Source organism: Pleurodeles waltl, chromosome 12 (genome assembly GCF_031143425.1).
Source record: "Pleurodeles waltl isolate 20211129_DDA chromosome 12, aPleWal1.hap1.20221129, whole genome shotgun sequence".
In the NCBI taxonomy this organism is placed as follows: Eukaryota; Metazoa; Chordata; class Amphibia; order Caudata; family Salamandridae; genus Pleurodeles; species Pleurodeles waltl.
In genome coordinates this window covers 206,709,675-206,726,592 of record NC_090451.1, presented here as the reverse complement: position 1 = coordinate 206,726,592, position 16,918 = coordinate 206,709,675, and the positions used below count along the sequence as shown (strand labels likewise).

At 41.7% G+C, this 16,918-nt stretch overlaps 1 protein-coding gene across 1 annotated transcript in view; it reads right to left on the bottom strand.

Annotated features, from left to right (window-relative positions):
* Positions 1–581: 581 nt before the first annotated feature.
* CDH15 (cadherin 15) overlaps positions 582–16,918 on the bottom strand; it is a 129,596-nt gene continuing 113,259 nt past the window's right edge. The window contains exons 13-14 of the mRNA XM_069217230.1: positions 16,425–16,592; positions 582–4,731 (exon numbers count right to left, since the gene is read on the bottom strand). Coding sequence (XP_069073331.1) covers positions 4,531–4,731; positions 16,425–16,592 — 369 coding nt within the window. The 3' untranslated portion in view covers positions 582–4,530. The remainder of the gene's footprint in view (positions 4,732–16,424; positions 16,593–16,918) is intronic.

Sequence of the window (16,918 nt, the reverse complement as noted above, 5' to 3'; positions counted from 1 at the left end):
GCTTGCTATTAGCATTTTTGGCTGCATTTGACACTGTGACTCACCAAATCTCGGTATCTGAATGAAAATAAAATAGAGACTTTGCTCAACCCCTCTCAAACCCAGCCTGTTAGAGAATGCAATGAAGTCTATGCCACGATTTGGCATGCATTAGTAGATACCAAAAAGACAGAAAAATTGCTGGAGCATTATGGATACATTTCTAGATATGAACTCAGCAATAATTATGGGAGTTAGATCACCCAATGTTGGGCTTATGAATGTAAACCTTTTTTGTATCGCTAAAGAATTGCATGTGTATTGATAAGAGTTCTAGTCAAATAGTCTGTGTGCAAGACCCCTCTCACATAATCTCACAGAGTTCAACCAGTCAAGCCTTTTACATGACTCACTCTTTCATTACATTGTTCATCAAACACATATCACGTGGCTTAGGTACCACACTCTTTCATTAGGAAGCCTGTTTGAGGGACGCGTTTCACAGTCTCTCGCGACATCACTCTCTTTTAAAGCTTGTCAAATGGCCCACAGTCACTGATTTCAAAGCTTTCAACCATTTGTAAAGATCTACTTGTCTGGAGTTCTTTCAATATCCACTTTATTTAATGTTATTATTTTAGTTTCAAATGCAACAAGTGTGGTTTTCAGACATGTTAAACGGTATAAAAATTCTAGACACTAAAATTATTTAGACCTGAGACATTTTGTTCCCAAAGGCACGTTTTAAAGAATTTTAAGATTAAAATACTATGTACAAAATCAAACAAATAGTAGTAAACAATAGTGCTAAATACAGGGAGCTGGCTGCTCGATTGTCCTGCATGTAATAGTTCCAGAATGGGCCTGGAATGAAACATTTCATTGGAACCTATTGTAATTTACGAGGGGGTGGGAGGGCATATTTTGTAATATGGCCCCCGACAAAGCTTCTGTACAACGGCTCATTTCTATTGGTGTAGTGCAGGTGGTTAGAATGGATCTAGTTAGAAGCTCAGAATTATTTACATAGTTGCTATCATAGAAATCTGGGATGACTGTGGCACTCATTATTACATTTTGGACGTGTGCTCTAAGTGGTGTTTCAATGCAAATGTGTTGGCAACAGGATGCAAGGATCATTATAGAACATAAATCTCTTAACACAACAAACCACAAACTGTCCACAGAGCTACAGTGACCAGATGGTTCTATGCTGATGGGACCCCACTTTTCAGTCCTGATCTTTCACATACCGTTGTTCTCCAATGAATTCATCAACTTAGTGCAAGTAAAGTTAATCAAGTCTACTACTCTCAGAATTAAATATTTTTTAAGTTAAAGCCCAGCATGGGAAGCATGCTGCTTGGCAATACTAATTAGGTCACAGTAACTGGAGAGATTTCTCCCGCATCTGTTCATTTTGTTCATGTTCACCACTTTGGGGGACCCTGTTGCCTTCATGTTTAAATTTACCACATGAATCCCCAAATGTGGGTGATTATAGCAAATCAGTGCAGCAAATCCAAACATACAGTGTATGGTTTAGCACTGCTCCAATTAATGTTTTCCATTACTTCTCTCACCTATTCCTCCATAATGTCTATAGTGCTGTCTCTACTAAACCTCAAACACCACCCTGCTGGATGTACAGCTCACATTGCGAGTATAAGGAGATTTTACTTAAAATCCATACTTTGTACAGCACTGAACTGAGGATGGACATGCGTTATGCCAATTACCTAGGAGTAAAAAAATAGATTGACTTACAGTTGATTGACCTGGTTCCATTAGGCGACTCGATCACAGCCTTCTGCTATTTCATGGAGTTGAGAAACCCTGCCTACCTCATGCAGTGGTCTGTGCTTTTTTTGTATCCTCCTTCTGATTCTTTCATGAGTTTGATTGCTAACTAGCCACTTGTCTCTCTCTTTGGCAAAAATGTCTTACCTGACCTTCATTCTTCTTCCCACTTTTTCTACATCCTTCATTCTCCAGCAAGGTGTCCAGCCTTTGCCCTAATGCAGGAACCATGTCACACTTTCAGAATATCCATGTACAATACACTTAGTTTACCTAAGTGGATATGATGTACATACTATTTGATTTTCCTGAAAATCTGCCATTGCTCCAGGCCCTATATCTAAAAGTTGGATACCCCATACATTCTACAATCTGTCTAATTCTCCTTGCAGTACAGATCATTTCGTGCCTCTGACCATGACCTTTCCTGTCCAACCAACTTTCCAATTTTCATCCATGGCTTAATCGATCTTTTATTGTAAATTAAGTGATTAATTCTATGTTGTTAAGGTTTTCACCAGGAGCAGCTCCTCCATGAGAGCGGAGGAGTGTCACCCTGCTGGACCAATGCCCCAGAGCAGCTGAAAAATAAAATGGTAATAAAGTTTATTTATTATCATTTTATTTTTAAGCTACTCATCCTGTGCCCTGTCAAGGTGGGTCAATTGCTGCTGAGTAGCAGCAGGGAGCTGTGCACTATGTTTAAAGTGTGCATGTCCCTTTGGCTGCCTGTCTTGCGATGGCCAGCCTGACATGGGCACTTTAAACTTCTCTAACCCAGCTGTCATGAGACCAGCGCCAGGATTGGGTAGTGCAGTTTCCTGGGTCAGGACCTTTGAGGAGAGAACACACCGGAGTGAGGGGCACATTGTGGCATGTCAATAAGGTAAGTTCCTTTTTATTATTATTATTTTAACCCCACCCGTATTTCGCCCGCCCCACCTCTCTAAATGCATGGCAGCTGCCACTCCTTTTCACCAGCTGTAAATGTACTTGCTGAGGGTACATCATGCCATTTAGTGACATTCATGGTAAGGAAAATACAATTTTTACATTCTAGCACTATATCTTTGACTTATGGGTAATTGCACAGAAGGGAATGCAGTCTTCTTTGCCTTTAATGTGTCCTACTTACTTTGAGATTCTTCTGTTATATGGAGATAATGCAGTTAATTAATGACTGAGCAGGGATTAGCAGAGACTCTTCTTACATATATTAAGTTGCTAGCTTTAATCCTGGGCATATCTATAACATTACCGAGATCCTTTATTAATTCACTAGGGACATAACCCAACTGTGGATCACTGGAGGTGTCAACCCATAGAAAATCACTGCTACCATAATACCCCAATACTCTTCAGTCAAGCATTAACCAGTCTCATTATATGTCTCACCTGAAACTCTGTCACACACTGTCCTTTCATTTGGATTACTGAAGTGTTTCAATTGGGAATTAAAATATTCTTTAAACTCTGGTTGATATAGGTTCTTCGGTTCTGCAGTTATAGATATTCATTCATTCTAGATATCTCGTACCCTAACCATGCACTGGGAGTTATTCCCTAATCTTAAATTGCTGAGACTTCAATCCCAAATGGGGAGTTATTCTCTAAAATTGAGTTGCTGAAATTCTTCAGTCATGCTTTGGAAGATCTTTCATAATGAAGGGTTACAGTGATTCTTCAATAATGCATTGTGAGACATTACTCAATCCTGATGTCAATGCGTCATGGCAAAGCAGTACGTATCCCTGGAGGATCCTTAAAATGGAAGTAGATGAAATCATTGAGATGGAGCTTTTAATATTTGGTATCTTGTTGCTTTCATAAGTAGCTGACGCCCTAATCAGGTGTGACTGGTCCTTTGTACCACATCACACTAGTACATGATGTCTGATTAAATTTACTATGCATATGGAATCACTGGCATCCTTATCCTCAGATGCAACCTTTGCTCTTAGAAAACATCTACATCAGTATATGTGTAGGTATCTTCTGCTGGTCCAATACCAGAAATAATCAGGGACTCTAAATGCTGGGCAGATGTTATGCTGTAAGTGGTAATGTAAGAGTTAATTACTGCTAACATCTCCTATCAGTTAGCGCTAAAGTCTCAGAAAAGGGCATGCTGTTAGGTTGTTTGCCATACTCGTGTGTTAAACATAGCCATATTTACCAACTTCTGTTTAGATGTTGGGTTAGCTGGTGACAGCACAAATTATGTCAGATTTGCACGCGTACTCATAGGTTCATCATTGAGGCAGTGGTTTGTATTCCTCTTCTCAATAAGCATTCTCTGTCCCAACATATTCCGTATTCATTGCTCGTTCCACCAGCACACAAGCTTAGAAGTTAGTATCCTTTTGATTATAGACCTCCTTTATGAAGACAACTAGAGTAAATATATACAGGCATGTGTCTTGTAGATGGAGTGGTTAATGTTAGAATGTGGCCATAGATCAAAACAAAGCCTGCAAGGAGTTCCATTACAGTGAGTATATACATCTTTTCTATGAGCAGAATATCTATAGAATATACACACAATGCCGGTAAATGTGTTGCCCTTGTCTCTCACAAAGGGCAGAGTTTTTCTTGTTTGACAGATGTTGGTATTTCCCCAGTCTTTATGTACAGAGTTACTGTTGTACAGACCTCCATGAGCCTGCATTCGCCAGAGCCATTCAAGAAGGAAACAAACGTTGATCCCATAACTCCGGTGTCAGGGAGTAGTCCTGGAATTAGCGTGGCTCATCATGGCTGGCCATACATATCCGCCAGTCTCTTGAAGCGTGGACCCCAATCATTGAGGTAGTCATACTCCTGGTCATCATCTGATGTGCTGGAGAGGATGGAGCTTAGAGTGCCAGCCACAGATCCCTCTCCCTCATAATCGTAGATAAGAGCGGTATCATATGGGGGGACGCTGGGGTCATTGTCAGCAACATCAAGTCCCTAAAATGAAATCAAAAGAACATACAATGCATTTGATCCAGTTAGACTTATGATGGTTTCACTTGCTCTTGCATGCAACTATTTGGAATGACTGAAAGCAGAAACTGAGGGTCCAGTTTACAAAGGCAAATATACAAGTGTATATTCCCTCCTGTGCATATTTACTGCTACACCTATGATGGTATTTATGGCCATACGTTTACTACAAGTGACTTTTACACCTGGATTTTAAATTCTGCCTACTGGGTGGACATGTCCACCACTGGGGAAGAGACCTCCATCACACAGATTGAGATCTGCCTATGGCAAAGTATGGATAAATGTAATCAAGTTTATTATTTAAAAATATTTAAGTATATAAATTAATCTATAATATATATTTAAATTAAAGTATGTATGATTAACCTGTAAACAATAACATTTTACAGCACAAACTTCTCAAATTAAATATTACATAATAAAATAATTAAACATAATAATTACATGTATACGCATTTTTTTAAACATAAAAAAGCTAACCATCACTAACAGTTTTATTAAATATTTAGTAAACTTGGTTAAAAGCGCTATATATATAATCCTTTCTTGTCCCTTTGTAGCTCAGCGTGGATGGCACAGTGCTAATCCTATGCTTAAAGTCGTTGCTAGAAAAACAGACATTTGAGGTGAGCAGATTCAGTGTGTGTCTGTTGTTGCACGGTGCTCTATACAGGAGCTGGGCTCCACCTAAACTTGGGAACTACCCAGAATTCTCTTCTTCTTTTTTGCATAATTTATACAGCACTATAATCCTGAAAGGGTATTGTTTTGACTTAAACGGGATGCTGCCTTGTGTCTGGTCAAAGCTCAAAGTCTCTAAAGAGCTATAATGATAGTGAAACACTTGTAAGAAGTTGCTTTTATACATTCAAGGTTGGCTTGGATGGTATTTTACCAATCCAAAACTGTAATACTGTTCTGGAGTGCACTGTGCTAATCCTATGCTTAAAGACATTGCTCTAGAAATGGGACAATACTTTGTCCCTTTCTAGCTCGGCATGGATGGCACTGGCCTAATCCTATGATTAAAACCTTTGCTAGAAAAAACATTTGAGGTGTGCAGATTCAGTGTGTTGCTGGTTTTGTAGGATGCTGTATAAAGGAGCTACTCTTCACCTAAACCTGAAAACTACCAAGAGTTCTTTGCTTTTTTTTTTGCATAATTTATGCAGCACTCTAAGCCTGAAAGGACATTGTTTTGATACATAACATTTTACATTATTTTAAAAAAGGTTTAAAACATTAGTGCTTTTTAAAATAACACTTATTTTTAAATGTAAAAACTATTTTAATAATTATATAATTTGTTAATCACACACTGATAGTTGTAAATGTTGAACTGATAAAACATTAGTTCCTATGGGGTGTTATTTTTTATTTCCTGTCTCCATTCTTTCCATTGGGAACGTGTTGCAGTATCATTGTTTTGCCATGTGGGGTTTTTGAATTACTCCAAGGCTGGACTTGAGTACATTTACTCTCGTTTTGACACATGTAGGGTTGTAGTAACTTTAGAAGTGTATTTTGTGAATTTGAGCTGTTTAACTCTTTTGAGTGTGAATGTTGTATTAGCATGTCCATACCAAACCCTTCCCTTAAATTTCACTAAATCCCTCCCACTTAGTAGTTTGTATTCCCTATTTACCGCCACTTCCCCTTTTATATGCTTTGCGCTAATGCAGCATAACAGAATGTATATGGCAAAAAGGTCACATTCTTTTAAGTATATGCCTTCATTTCAGCTTGGAATAGCCAAATCAAGCCCTAAAATGGTCTATGCAGCCTTCCGCAGACTGCGAGTCACTACACTGTCATTTTTATTAATTTCCATTTTCAACATATGTATAACGAAGACATAGAACAAAGGCAAGTTTGCACTTCACATGGTTGATAAGGTTAAGCGGAAGAAAAAAAAAAAACCTTTTTACCATACCATTGCATGTCACAACCGTACCAAGCACCCCCTTCCTAAATTGTCCCTTGGTAAATGACCACACAACACACCATCTCATGCCTCTCACGTTATTTGATCCCTGCTTTGACAGAGTCTAAACTTTCTCCCAACCAATGGCGTGACAAAGGTGCCCGCAGCGCAGGAGGGGCCCCCTCAGCTCGGTACCCTGGCCTAAGAGCTCCTCAGTGAGTTCGGAGGGGGCCCCTCCTTGTACTTTGCAGGGGGGCCCTGGCTCCAGGGGGCCCATCAGCTCAGTACCCTGGCCTGAGAGCTCCTGAGTGAGTTCGGGGGGGGAGGGGCACACTCAGGTTTCGTTACGCCACTGCTCCCAACCACAAGTTTATGATCCACCTTCTAAGGGACCTTAAATCCTGTACCTTAAAGATACCACACAACCTAATATGATTGTGTTCGTCCCTTGACCAACAGTAACCTCAGTCCCATTATTTCCTACTAAATGCTCTGAGGTCTTCTGAGACGATATATATAGGGGTTCTTCAGAAGTATTACAAAAATAAATACAACTGTAAATAGCTTTTTCCTACCTCTACCACTGAGGTGAACCAGTGGGATGAATCATCCAGGTGACGTTCATGGCCAACAAAAGATAAAGCCAGTGAGCTGAAGAGTGCTAGCACAGAATAGGTCTCTACCAGTAATGGAATAAATTAATTTGCTCCCTGACAGGACATGAAGGGAGCCTGATGACCTGTGAAACAGGTTACTGTTCAATCTGTCCCTACATTGCCTTCACGTTATTCTGATGGCACCATGAAACATGATGCTGAAGGCCTCATAAATATAAATGTGATCAGAAACCTAAGAGGTTATTGTAGGACTATATTGCACATGTTAATACTGAATATTTTTATATTACATGCTTATTCTGGGGAAGATAACTTCAAACAGGTTCCCTTCCAAACATTGAAACGATTATTGAAAACAGTACAATACTGTATACTGTTTGGTTGTCTGTAGTAAACGAAGAGAAAAGAACACGTTTCTTACCTTTGGTAAAGCTCTTTCCAGTATGTACTTTAATTGCAGATTCCTCACCTCTAAAATATTCTGAGGGGCCAGACTGGGTCCGGAAGCTTTCAAAGCGGTGCTCCTGCGTGCAGCGGGCACTCTTTTGACTTTTTTCTGCCCCAGCGGCAGAGCTCAGCCACTCCCAGGTGCAGACTTCAATTTTTTCCTTGACTCTTTCCAGAGCACAAAACAATGGTAGTTGCCAGAGTGCAGATTTCTAATTTGGGACCTTTTTAGATGGTAAAAAGAGACCACTCCACAGATTGATGAGGCAGGTGTTTAGTGAGGAATCTGCAGTTGAAAGAGTGTTGAAGTTAAGTAACTTGTTTTTCTGATGAATACTTCTAACTGTAGATTGCTCACCTTTAGAATAGCGACCAAAGCAGTACCATTCAAGGAGGGAGGGTCTGTGGAATAGACTGAGACCAGAAAGCCCTGTAGGACCGAGCGGGCGAAATGCCCTTACTTTTGGACCTGGGGATCAAGGCAGTGGTCCTTCAGAAATGTATACACTGAGGCCCATGTTGTGGCCTGACAGATGCAAGGAGAGCCATTCGGGGTACCAATGCAGTGATGGCATCGTTGGCCCTTGAAGAATGGGCCCTTTGCTATCAGTCTTGACAGAAAACTCCACAAAAGCTGATCGTCCGCCAGATGGTCTGTGAAGCTTTTACACTGATCACACCAATCTCTTTTCAGGTTCAAATGACTGGGGTTTCTCCTCTTTTGAAGGGTTAGGCAAGGCAAAGAATGTTAGGAGGGTGATGAATTGCCCAACTTGAAAAGGTGTAACAACTTTTGTCAAGAAAGCTGCTGTGTTCTTCAGCACCAGTTTGTCGGGAAAAATAGTGGTGTAGAGCGGTTGAATCGAATGAGCCTGGAGCTCACTCAAACCATGAGCTGAAGAGATTGTGATGAGGAAGACTCCAGCAGCTGTGCATCGGCTCAGATAGAGTACATATAAAAAAGCCAAGTCCAAATTAAGGTCCCACTACAAATGGTTTGGGAGTGAACATGTGTGTCAGATCTCTAATCAAATACATCCTAACGTGATTTAAAAACAAAAGATTAGTCCAGTAGATGCAAAAAGGCAGAAATGGCATACAAATAACCCTTAATGGTGCCCACTGCAAGTCGTTGCGGAGCCAAAGACACAGCAAACAATTAAACATCCAACACCTTTGCTTGTAATGGGTCTGTGTTGCGGGCTCTACACCAGGTCACAAATTTCTCCCAGCGCCTGGAGTAAATGGACTTTGCTGCCAGGTGTCTTTCTACAAAGATACTATCCTTGTCCTCCTGTGGTAAATCAAGTGCAGTCAACTGCTGCCGCTTGATCTCCTGATTGTGCAGGTTTGGGTGTAGAACCCTGCCACTGCACCGAGAGATCCTCCAGAAATGGTTCTCCGGCCAGAGGCAGAAGCTCATGCACAGCTATTCACATACTACACTCTGGCCCAGTTTGAAGCCACTAGGATGCCTTGGGTCTAGTTGTTTCTGATCTTCAGAACTGTGGGCAGGAGAGGCAAGAGGGTGGACAAGAATCCTGTGCTCCATTCTAGCCTGAAAACATCTACATAGAGTGTTCCTGGGAACTAGAGTGCAGAGATGTTTTGACAGTGTGCTGCAGTGTAGTGAAAAGATCCAACCAAGACTTTTCCCACTATTGGAAGATGCCATGTGCCACATTTGGATGCATTTGCCATTTGTGATCCTCTGGGCATCGCAGCTGAGCTCAACTGCACTGGCGTTTAAAGATCCCTACCTGGTGGTTCACAATCAAGAAGATGCCCTGACGTTCCAGCCAACTCTAGAGGCACTCTGTCCTCCTTGTTCCAATATCACATGGCAGTGGTGGTGTCCATGAGAGTTTGACCTAGTCTTCCCTTGATGGATGGCAGGGAGGCCTTCAATGGCAAATTGATGGCCCGCAGCTCTAGCAGATTTATGTAGAGCCAGGTTTCTGCTGGTTATCAGAGTCCTCGGATCTCCACGTTTCCCAGATGGCCTCTCCAGCTCACCAGACATGCATTTGTCACCAACATCAGCTCTGTGATTGTGGAAGGGGAAGGGGTCTGCTGCTGGGTAGGCTATGTCTGAGCAGCTATCACTGCTCATCCTGTGCAGACTCCTCTGAAACCTGGATGGCACCACACTGGTATCCTTGGTGCTGTGCCCACTGAGACTACAGAAACCACTGCAGATGCCTCCTGGTGAAGAGAACCAGCAAGATGCACGAGGCCAACAGGCCACGAAGCGTCAGTGCTGCTCAGAGAAGAGCACAGATATCCAGGACCAAGACTGAAACATCGGCATCATAGCTGAAATGTCCTGCAATCATGTGATGGAGTAAATGCCCTGAACTGCACCATATCTAGAACAGCTCCTGCAAAAAGAAGCCTCTGCGAATGAGTCAGTTGTTACTTCGGCTCGTTGATCGGGAACCCTAATGATGTCAGGTGCTTGGCCGTTGCCTGGAGGTGGTCAACGACTGTGGGGGGCCTGCCTTCCTTCAATAGCCAGTGGTTAAGGTAGGGGAAAAGTACATTCAGAGATGGGTGGCGAACACTGCCATTACTTTCGTGAACACCCGAGGGACGCTGTTAAGGCCAAAGGGGGGAGAACAGAAAATTGGAAATGCTCCTGGCTGACCTTGAATCACAGGTATTATCTTTGGGACTGCAGGTGGTGCACGTGGGAGTATACATCCTGCAGGTCCAAGACAAGCATCCAGATGCCCAGATCCAGGGCACACATAACTCTGGCCAGTGTGAGCATTTTGAATATGTCCTCCATAGGAAGACATTAAGCAGGAAAACACCTAAAACAGGACATAAAATGTTCTTCTGATGCATGAGGAAATAGTTGGGGAGTAACAACCAGTCCCTGTTCCTTAGCCCAGTATCCTCTGTATGGCTCCGTTGGACAGTAGAACCTGCATCTCTTGCAACAAGATGGACAGATGCTGCTCTGAAAGCCGTTTTGATGTGAGCAAAATGAGGCAGATCGGAAGGGCGTAGTTCAGTTAAACGATCTGGGGGATCCATCTGTCAGACATGATATTTTACCATCCTTTGTAAAAATGCTAATTCTGCCTCTTACAGGATGGACGTGCTTTGGTAATAGTAAACTAAAGCTGCTTAGAAGCTGGTTCCATAGTGCAAGGGGACTGGGCAGGTCAATGTCCCTGGTGACCTGTACCTTGTCTGTCTGATCCTTGTCCCTGACTATAAAAAGGCTGAGGGAATGGAGCGGGGCTGGGAGACATGGCATTACTGGTACAAACAACCACTGGGGTAGCCTCAGAAGGGCTCAAATTGATGAAGAAAATATATGGCAGGTGTTGAACAGTTCAAGGAGTGCACTGTGACGCAGCTTCCCTTGAAGAACTGTAGGGCAGAATCGGCCTTTTCACCAAAATGGCAGGATCTATTCAAAGGCATACCCATAAGGGATGCCTTCACTTTACCAGAAAAGCCTGTGGATCTCATATGCATGTTGTGACAAAGCACCACTCTAGTACCAACTGCTCTCCCCTATAGTGTCTAACCCAGCCCGAATCACATATTTGGCTGCCTACTGACTGTCTTCAGTAGTTTGACCCAGGATGGCCATAAGCTCCTCTGAGGCCAGCAGTATGATCTCGCTGACCTTGTCCCACAGGATGTGTACATTATCCTAAAAGGTAATGTTTGACCCACCTTAAATCTAAGAAGTAAAGATTCTGTTTTGTAAAGGCTTCAGTTCACTTTGACTCTCTGTTCAGGGGCTTGTAGTAAATGAATTGGGATTTACCCTGCTGGTGGGAGCCTGGATGACCAGACTGCCTCCGCAGTAGGGTGTTGACTGAAACAATTAGGGTCACCTGATGCTGTCCTCTGGCATCTTTCTACCTGACTGTTCACAGGCTGGCAAGAGCAAGGCCCTAGACCAGGTGCCCATCCATACACGAAGGGCAGCAAGAGCTCAGAGGAAGCCTGCCTAAGCTGTAAAACTTCAGTAAGAACATTAGTCTTGATCTTCACAGAAGGAAGTTGTAGATCCAGAACTTCAGCAGAACTTCTAATCACTATGGAAAGGAAACACTTTCTTTTCTTGGTGGCCCAGTGGGGAATTCAACCCAGTATCGGGGAAGTATCAAGCCCACTGGCCTCCTGTAAATCCACACACAAACTGTCATCATCATAATGTGAGGGGAAAATAATCCCCATCATCTCCAATGTCATCGCCTAGGGGCGGCAAACTCTAATCAGAGTTGGAATCAAAAAGCTGGTGGAGCAACTGAGAGCTGCTCAATAGTGGAAACAATGTTTCATCTGAATCTGACTGTACGGGAGCAGGGTGCACCAGAATGGAGCAAGGAGATGACCTTGGTTAGGGCTGAGATGAGTGTGGCTCTGTGGGGGACATTGGTGTTGGCAAAGGGTCCCCTTTGTTGGGGGGCCAGAGTGGAATTCAGCACCAGAGGCAGTGTGAAACCCAAGGTGGGTTTGAGATGGTGTGAGGACGGATTTGCCGGCGGTCACCTGACTGGAGGTTCCTGTGGATACTTGGGGTCTGAAAGTACGCCTGGGGCAATTGGACGAGTACCATAAAAATCAACATGGCCACCCTAAAGGCTTAGATCTTCTGCTTTGTTGCGGATGACCATTGTAACTTGGGGTGCAATAGGACCAATTGGGGAATTGGCTACCCAACTGGAGATAAGCAGTGAGACCGAAGCACCTTATGCCCTGGTGACTTCTCTGAAGATAGAGAGTGGCAGGATGGGTACGAGTGTTGCTTGGCCTTCATGTTTTCCATTTGGACTTACCAGCTGACTCGACAGTGAAGAGGACCTATCAGAGGAATAGCTAGGAGAGTGGGAACAAGTCCACACCTTCAACTTTGAGTGGGAATGGGGCTTGATTGGTTTGCTCCAATACCGGGTGACACACAGCTTCACTTCTTAACCCTGGGTCACCTTTGGCTTCATGGGAGAGCAATGTTTACATGTCTTGGAGTCATTCCCAGGGCCCCAACACCAAAGGAACACCTCGTGCAGGTCTATCACTGACATCAGTTTCTGACTTTTGCAGCATGGTTTGAACCCTGTAGATTTAGGTGGGAACATTGCTTCCTTGCACACTGGAATTTGTTGTTAAAAAAAAAAGTCAATCCAATGAAAAAGGGGGAATGGCTCTCCGGTTCCATGCTCAAGGGTGTGGAAAGTAAGGAACTTCTTGAGAGTAATGAAGGCACTGCTGAGCCATGGAGCCCCACCTAGTGGCACTCACTGCTGTGAAAGGTTCCAGATCCAGTCTGGCATACGGGGATAATTTATAGGTGAGTAATCTGCAGTTAGAAGTACAGGTCAGAAATAATTATGCAGTTAGGAATGTAGAATAAAAACAAAATAACAATGTGATTTGTTAAAAAATATATTGTATAAGGGAGAGATGGTTGAAGCTGGTGCATCTACTAGTACCAACTGAGCTTGGAATTACAAATTGGAAAATATTTCAAGCGTCCCTGTAAAATATGCATTTCACAGGAACCTAAAATAGTGCTTAGGGTCCCTGGACATCAAAGCCCAAGTGCCAGTCCGATCTGCAGACCCAAAATACAGCATGGACGTCACATGGGTAATTTATTTTATTTAATTTTAACTTCGGGCGTTGGTCAGGGATCTTTGCAGCTCTTTAAGGGCTGCCCTCACTAAGCCCTGGGGGAAAGGGTGTGCTCATCCTGCTCACTCACCCGGTCTTTCAGATCTTTTTTTTTAGGATGTAGGGATTGTGCCTCTTGTCCTGAAATGGTGCCAACAAGAAAGAATGTTCTCCTATCCCCAGTCCATCCAAGTGTTTTAGATCTGCGGACCGGATGTTCAGACCACTGACCCCAAACAAATGATAATAGAACGTTAAGTAGGGAGGGTTCCAATACTTTTTAGATCTGGCATTGGTCAAGATTTTTTGATTTAAAAAACAATATATGTACAATATGCTTTCTTAAATGGGTTTTCAGCCAGCTTTTTTCATCCATTGGTCTGTTGATGTGTCATTCACTTTTTGCTTCTGCCCACAGTAGCATACAGCATGGGGGAGAGGGTCAGCCCACTTCACCCACTTGATAACTTTTCTTCAGATTATTGCGTTTTCACAAGGAGCAAGCACATCTGCACAGAAGCTAGTTCCCTTCTGTGCCAATGTTTTTTTTATTTTTATTTATTACTTTGATGTTGCCTTTGTGTTCAGAGTCTGGTGTGACAGCAGGTTGCTTTATGCCCAGACATATTTCACACTTTATCAGTTCCTGTCTCCTGCCAATGCTGTTCTAAATTCCTTTTGGAGTGTCCTTCGTTTACTGTTCAAATGCTGGTGCTTCACAGATTGCATTCATTTGAAACGTTATCAAAAGCTTTAATATTATGCTTTTGAATTCATAAAGGAACAATTCTTCAGAACCACGTTTATTCTGGACTCGACTTCACCAATGATTCTAAAATAAACTTTGCCCAGGAAGAAAACCAGTCTTTATTGAATTTAATTTTAAGCACTTTTAACACTTTTTTGCCTTCTTTCTTTCCTTCTTCTTACTTTCGTTCTTGCATTTCTTTCATTCCTCTTTACTTTGTTCTTTCTTTTCATTCTTACATTCCTTTACTTTTTGCTTTCTTTTTTCCTTCCTTTCTTCTTTTATTGCTTTCTTCTTTCATTCTTTAATTCTTTCTTTCCTTCCTTCCTTTCTTCTTGGTCTCCTTTTTTTCTTCCTTCATTCCTTTTTGTTTTCTTTTTTCTTTCATTCCTTCCTTGTTTCTTGCCACCTTTCTTTCCTCCTTTCTCTCTTGCCTTATTCCTCTCCGGCTTTTCTTTCTTCTTCCATTGTTTCTTGCTTACATTCCTTCCTTGCTTTCATTCCTCCTTTCCTTTCTTCCTTTTTTCTTGCTTTCTTACTCACTTTCTTTTCCTTTCTTTTTTTTCTCTTTCTTGCTTTCATTTCTTCTTTCCCTTCTTGCTTTCTGCCCTTTCTTTCATGTTTTCCTTCCTTCAGGCAGAAAACCAGCCTTTACTATGTTTAATTTGCAGCACTGTTAACCCTTTTTGCCTTCTTTCCTTCTTTGTTGCTTTCCTTTCATCCCCCTTGCCTTTTTTCCCTTTTTCTTGTGGTCATTCATTCCTTCTTTACTTTTTTCTTTCATTTTTTTCAGTCCCTTTTCTTTTTTTATCAATAATTTCTGCTTTAATTCTTTTTTTTCTTTCCTACTTTCCTTTTTTTCTTTCATTTGTCCTTGCTTGTTCTTTCACTCTTTGACTTCTTCCTTTTCATTTAGTTTCATACCTTATTTCTTGCATCCTTTCTTGCTTTCTTTTTTTCTTGCTTTTTTTCATTCCTTCTCTCGTACCTCCTTTCTTTCCTTCTTCCCTTACTTCCACTGTTGCCTTCTTTCTTTCCGTCTTTTCTTTCTTCTTTCAAACTTTTTCCCTTCTTTTTTCTTTCTTTCTCACTCTTTCAATTCCTTTCTTTTTCTTTATTTCTCTTGCTTGTTGTTAAGTCTTCTTTCTTTTTTTCATTGAGGCTTCCTTTTTCTTTTATGCTTTTAGTTCTTTCCTTTATATTTTCATTCCTTCATATTTTCATTCCGTCTTCCTTCCTTTCCTTATTTCTTTCATTCCTTCTTTCTTTTATTTTACTTTCATTCTTTCTTTCCTGATTTCTTTCTCTGCCCTCCTTTTCCCTTCTTTGCATCCTTCTTGCCTGCTTTCTTTCCAGCTTTTCTTTATTTTCTTCTTCTTTCCTCCCTTTTTTCTTTCTCACTTTTCATTTCTCTTTTTCTTTCATGCTTTCTTTCTTTCCTTTCTTGCTTTGTCTTTCAATCCTTGATTTCCTTTTTCTTACTTCTTTCTATCTTTCTTTCTTCCTAATGTTTGCCTTCTTTGTTTCCTTTCTACTTGTTATTTCTTTCCTGCTATTTATTCCTATCCTACTTTCTTTCCTTCTTTCTTTCTCAAGGACAAAAGGCTGACAGCCAGTGGCACAGCAATTGTTATTTTTTAGGTCTGTGATAGCCAAGACCTTTTGATTTTACTAAAATTATATTTATTACTGGTAAGGGATTTCAGCCACTCTTCATCCATTTTTCTGTGATCGTGTCATTCACATTTTTCTCCAACCCACTTCAGCATGCGTCAAGTGGCAAGGCGTCGCCACACTTCAGTCACTGTCTGACTTCACTATTAGTTATAACATCTTTAGTCAATATTTTATTTGAGATTTACAAACTCTCAGCAGCTTCCCGAACAAACTTTTGCAAATGCCATGACAAAATGAAATAAGAATTGCTAAAAGTCTGGCAGATGATGCCAGGCCTATTAGCTATGACAATGCTTGCTAAAAGTTGGGTCCGTGGACCTGCCTCGAATGGACTGTGGACCAAAACCGCAAAGGATTAACCCTTTGAAATACACCTGGCAACTTTTTTTTTTTAAGAAGTTAATATCTCAAAAATGAATTAAGCAATGTACACCAAAGCATGCTTACTGAGGTTCTACTTAAATGGCATATATGTATATGCATATATGTGTGCTATGAATTTAAGAAGCAAAATGAATGTTATGTGCATGTATAGCCCCTAGGAGTTAATGGAGACAAGGGAGTTTTAATGAGAGTTCACACTCGTACCCATACTCACATCGTTGATGAAGTCTTCAATGTCCGATGGGCCCCCAAGAGGTTTCCTGGGATACTGGGGTGTCCCATAGTTGTATGGAGCATCCTTTCGTATTGGCTGCTTCCCTCGTGGAGAGGGTGGTGGGAGGAGCTTGTTGGGATTCCTCAACTGATTGATGTCATAGGCGTCCTAGGGAGAGAAGAAAGACTGTGTATAACCCAGGAGTCAATCAGTATCCTTTCTTACCCTGAAAATCTGGGCCCTCTCCTTTGAGGTTATCAATGCATCCAACATTAACTACCTAGCACCAATCTCGAACTATTGTTCACCTAAGGATACCAACTTCCATCACCCAGGTGTAAATTTCCCAACTGCACAGTGTAATTTTATAATTTGTCTATAGGCAGGGTCACTGAAATTATGGGATTTTGCGACCGCAGTGGTTTGTGCCTAATTATAGATTTACCACATAATCCGTCATCTGCTGCATAATCAGCAGATTTTAGAAAATAAAA